The following is a 5,736-nucleotide window of genomic DNA, read 5'->3' on the forward strand; positions in this document are numbered from 1 at the left end:
CAGTACTTAATTGCCTCACCTAGGTAATGGGGTTGTCACTGCATCGATCCTTCTCCGTTGTCGTAGGTCGACACTAAGAGAAGCCAGGGCCTCAGTAATGGAGGACACCTCCTTCATCTCCGGAGAACATCCATCAGGAGAAAATGTAGCTGGTTTAACTGGATTCCTCTGAGGGTAGGGAGCGGTTCTTATCATTCTGTGCTTGGATCTGTCTCCCGGGTAACCAGAATAGTCTCCCATCCTGTAAGGAGACAAAACCCTCTCCCCTACATACAGTAATGTCCCTTCCTGTCATTCAGCATCTCGGGCAATTTTTATCCATATTGTCTGTTCCATGCCTTCAGAGAGAAGTCCAATAAAGAGTCTATCTGCTCTGCATATAACTTCACCTTGTGGTAAATTAAGAAGATTAATAAAAAATAATGCTTATGCCAATATTACTCTGGGACTGGTATGCCAACTCCATTCAGGCTGTGTAAGGTCATCTCTTTTCCTCCTTTTTAATTTTATAATTTGTCATTTCAGGGTATGGTGAACTCTGTCAACAAAAGCTTGTCCTTGTGCATGGCGTTCTATGCCAGTAATATGTACAGTATGATATCATTGACAAAATGGTTTTTTTTTTTTTTTTGCTCTGATTGGTATTTTATTTCTCCTTTACAAGTTCCACATAATAGACAAAGGCTTTTTGATAACATTGTTATCTTTGCTGGAAATGATCATATAATCATTTTAAAAAGCACAAATGTGCACATACAGGACTGAGGTTTCTACAGCCTGTACACACCTCTGTGGGTTTAACAAGGAAAAAAAGCAATATACTGACAATTCAACTGTAACTCTTAGAAAAACACCGCTTTCCTTACCAAGCACGAGTGTCCTGTACAGGGACCTATCATCCCAGATGGCAATGAGTTCAAGCCTAGGGCAGCCAGGAGCAGCTCCCCACACCAGCTCAGAAGACCCTCCCCACCCAGCACTTCTTCCAAGTGCTCCTTAACCTCATCACAGGTGACAGCAGTCGCCCCAAGAGAGGACAGAGCAGCAGACACAGTGGTGGTGGTTCCCGAGTGTTGTTTGCGGCATTTCACATCCAGCGTCTCAGGAATGTGTCCATGCAAGCATGCGTACCATTCTTTAGACTGCTCCCCTCATTTCTCGAGTGAGGGGACCAGGCCTTCCTAATTCACTTTAGGTGCCTGGGATAACAAAGTATTTCACCAGAAGGGGTGTAAGCAGTACTATCTGATAAGAATACGAAGAAGGAAAAAGCAGATATCTTAAAGAAAACGTGTGTTCTACTCACACTAAAATATCAGACCAATGCACAATATACTGCAAAACTGTAACACAATACGGCCAAACACAATGTTCAAATATTGAACTGTTCAAGCATGTGAAGATCATCTTCTGAAAGACAAACTGGGTTCTTATTTTGTAGCTACCTTTGTGTAACTTGAACTACTGTCCCTCAACAAGGTCTGACACTCTTGGTACTTGTTAGGAAGTTTGATGAGACAATGTAAGCTCAACAGTCAACTCCCGGGATCTCCCAGCGCTCATTTTCAGCATTCGTCCGAGGACTGGGCATCATCTTCATCCCTCACTTCTCGGTATCTCCCTGAAGACTCCCCTTCTGGATTGTAGCTCTGGATTGTAATATTCAGTCTCTCGGATAGTTTCTGTGCTGCGAGCTTTGCCCGCATCTCCTCATAAATCTGCTTCTGCACTTTCTGCAGAGCCAGCTACTCTTCTACGGAGAGCAGCTGTGCAGGCAGGTGGTGGAGCAGAAGAAGGCGAGCTGCTGTGACATCATCAAGATGCTGCCTACCCCTGTGTCGCTGCTCTTCTGAGGAAGCAGGAGACTGAGCCCTCTGACAATGACTTGGTGAGTCACTCTGTTGTGTGGGTAACACATTGGTCTTAAACTTATGAGGAGGGGGCACTGGGTTTCTAGCTCGCATTTCTAGCACTGTCATGTAATGAGGCTTCTTAGGAGTCTCACTCTGCAGTTCTGGAAAGTTCTCAGTGCTGGTGTTTTCTTCTGAGGGTTCAGTCTGGTCTGCAGTTGTGATCTTTTGCAATTTAGTGATAAACAGACTGTCGACGCTGCTGGAAATCTCTTCCGCTTGACTTGAATGCTGGGGGAGATGTTCATTAACTTCAGATGGGGGAGCCTGGGCTGTGATGCAGGCAGACGGGCTGGTATTCACTGTGCAGCCAGTCTCCAAAGTCTCTTCATTTTCTTTGTGAGTGAGCTGTGTAGGTTCCTGTGTTTCTGAGGTTGTTTTAGATGATTCAATGTCTACTGACGAACATTCAGGAACTAATGATGAAGTATCAAGCATCAGGTCAGAATTCTGGGCCTTGTCTATGTCGGTATCAACTCTTGTGGATGCTTTATGCCTTAGCTTACAGTCAACACTGATGGGATGAATTAGTTCAGTTCTCCCTCTGACCTCTTCACTTTCTGAAATGGCAGCTTTCAGTTTGGCAGTGGTGTCTGAGATCTTTTTACCTTTGTCGGGCAATTTGCAAATGAATTTTGCTTTGCCCAAAAGTCTCTCCTGGCACCTCAACCTCTCCCACAGCTCCGCCAAACTCTGCCGCCCCACGTCCTCAGGAACTGGGGGCTCGAAGCCGCGGGACAGGGAGCACATTGTGCATGGGCTGAGGCTGGCCCCGCAGGCAGGGTTCCCCAGCAGGGCCCATGGAGGTCGCAGGCTCCATGGAGGCAGCAACTCTGGAGCACCTGCAGGAGTCGCCATTTTCCCGGAAGAGCCGACAAAATTGTTTAAATTGATAAGAAATATATGTTGGTCCATAATCAGTTTTAATTTTAGAAGGCGGTCCCATAACAGCAGAAGTTTCCAATAGATGCTGTATAACATGAGTAGTGCGTACTCCTGGCAATGGTGTAGCCCATACAAATATTGAAAAATTATCTATGCTTACATGTATATATGAAAGGCGACCAAACTCAGAAATATGGGTTCCATCCATCTGCCACGATGTATTAGGTTGCATTCTTCTGGGATTAATTTCAGATGCAATACATTTTATAAGTGAAGGCTTACAAATAAGACAATTAGCAGTAATTTGTTTGGCTTCAGAATAGGGAACCTTATATTTAATATGCAAATATCCTGTATTGGCATGATTATGACTGTTTTCTTCTGGGGTAGCAAATGCCACTAATTGATCTACCATATGATTGCCATGTGTTAAAGATGCTGGCAATCTTGAATGTGATCTAATATGTGTAAAAAATATTCTGGAGTTTCAGAATAACAATAGTCCTTTAATATGTGAGAATAACATTTAATATAGGCTTAGATGTAGAAACAACAGCAGTTGCAATATTCTGTACTACTCCTACAACATAAGCTGACTCGGCTATAATATTTTTACATCATGAGTAAAATCCGGCAATACATTACTTACTGCTAATACTTCATTTTGTTGTACTGACCCAAAAGAAGATTCTTGTCCCCAAAATTAATCTTTGGTCCAATAAGCCATCTGTCTTAGATCTTTGGTCTTGGAGCCATCTGTAAACACAGTAACGGCAGATGGTAATGGATCAACAGAAATTAGTGTATTTATCACATTTTTTTTTGTTTTCTTAAGCAATCCCAGAATTTACTATGGGGAAAATGAAATTCAGTATTTCTAGTGTAAGAAATCATGGCTAATTGAAAAACTTCAGACGTCTGCATTAAATATTCCACTTTATTTTTGCTTAATGAGAAAACAAAAGCAGCACAATCATATCCCCACAGTGTAACAGGTCTTTGTATGCCTTGCTGAATAATTAAAGAAATTTGTTCCTCATATGTTGTTAATGTTTTGTTAAAGTTAAATTTAATATATATCCATTCTAAAGGCAGCTCATCTTGAGCTAAAGTGCCTATAGGATATTCAAGAGTATTTCAATATATAATTTAATAACTCTATCTGGATCAATACGTGCCAAAAATGCATCTTTCCATTTTCAGAGAAGATATACTTACATGCCTTCATATAAGCATTAATATCCCCAGTCTCCTTTATAGGTAATTATGCTCTCCTACACTCTTTATTAGCATTTTCAAAAGCAAGCATTTTCAGCAGTTGTCCTCTAGCTTCCACTCCTACCACTGTTCTTTCCATTGTTAATTTTAGTATACATAAAAACTTAATATATGGTTCATAGAAAGTTACTGCCTTTTTCAACCAACCACTATCATCCTTTATAATAAGTTGGTTGGGCCACACCTTGAACCGATGATAGACATTGTCCCAGGATAGACATTCTTTATCAGCAGGTCTCAGGGTAGAACTGGATATGTGACCCTGTGCTATAGCACTGTCCAGAGTGGTAAATGCAGCTTCTGAAGAGGAATGCAGGCCTGGCCTCTAGACCTCCACCTTCCAGGCCTGTCTGGAGAGCCTGATGCCCTGGCAAAAGAGACTCCTTCTCTCCAGAGGAGCACTGCAGTCAAATGACATCTCAGTGATGAAAACTATCAGTCCCCAAAGGCATGCCACTGAGCAGAGATAGCCTCAGTCATGCACCTCGGGCCATCCCCAGTTCCTCATGTCAATAACTCAACCTTTCATGAACTAGATGGCAATGCTTGAGGCAGGATGATCAGTAGTTTACTGGCCAATCTGGTCTCTATGACACACTCTCCCTGAAATCGGAGCCAGTAGGAAATTCAGTATGAAAGCTCTTTGTAGCCAAGCTCAACAACCCGGTTCAGAGCCTGGGACCCCACACGGTAGGATAAAGTGACTCCCATGCTTTTTCCTCTACCTTCAATATTCATGCTTTGGAATGCACACCCCTACAATGAGATCAATACACATGGAATAAAAATTAAACATAAAAATTAATGAAGACAATGCAGATAAGGTTTAAAGGATCCTGGGAGTCCTCACTCTGCACTTCCCTTTCCTTTGCCTTGGGAACAGCACCTGCACCAGAGACTGGAGACTTCCTCCAAGAGAGAGAGGAGAGATGCACTGTTCATTCAGCTGGAGAGCTGTGCAAATACCAGAGCCACCCGCCTTTTCCTGACAGTGGGAGCTGGGCCCAAGTGTGGGCTGCTCCTCCTACTAGAGGCACCACAAGAAGAGGACCACCTTCCTCAAACCTTCCTGGAAGTCAGAGCACTGGCTATGGACTTCCCTCAATCCTCAGAGGACTCTCTTTCAGCGATGGCTCAGAGCCTCTTAGGACAGAGAGGGACCAGAGCTTCCCCCCAAAGCAAGATCCCTGTCTTATCTGACAGGTATGAGGGCTTAGGAATGGGACAGAAGATGTGACAAGGTTACATGTAGCACAGGGGCTAGGTTAATAAAGAAATCAAAGAGGAAAGAAACCTGGACGATTCCTCATCTGTTCTTTATTGCTCTATTCATAGGGATGAGGTGGCAGTGTGGGGTAGAGGACTTGGACACAGCACAGACTTCTCTGCTCATTGTTAGCTTTCTAGGCTGCCTGGTCACTGTGACCAGCATATTTTCAACTGTGCCATTCTACTACCAAGACTGACACAACTGGTGACCATGTAGCAATAGTACTGTACTGACTTAGGGACATTTGGAATCACACAATGATCATGTGTCACAGATGGGTTTCTTTTTTTAGAAAAGGATTAAAACAAAAACTATTTATTTTGTCCATATGAGTGAGTACACTGTCCCTGTTTTCAGACACAACAGTAGAGGGTAGAAGATGAGATTAGAAAT

General features: G+C 43.1%; 1 protein-coding gene across 1 annotated transcript; it reads right to left on the bottom strand.

Moving 5' to 3' along the window:
* Nucleotides 1-876: 876 nt before the first annotated feature.
* On the bottom strand, nucleotides 877-2,660 carry LOC134483182 (DNA-directed RNA polymerase II subunit GRINL1A-like). The gene is given in 1 exon segment (XM_063278446.1): nucleotides 877-2,660. A coding segment is annotated over 1 exon segment (1,095 nt). The 3' UTR covers nucleotides 877-1,565.
* Between the last annotated feature and the right edge of the window lie 3,076 nt (nucleotides 2,661-5,736).

This window comes from Rattus norvegicus, chromosome 19 (assembly GCF_036323735.1).
Source record: "Rattus norvegicus strain BN/NHsdMcwi chromosome 19, GRCr8, whole genome shotgun sequence".
Lineage (NCBI taxonomy): Eukaryota > Metazoa > Chordata > Mammalia > Rodentia > Muridae > Rattus > Rattus norvegicus.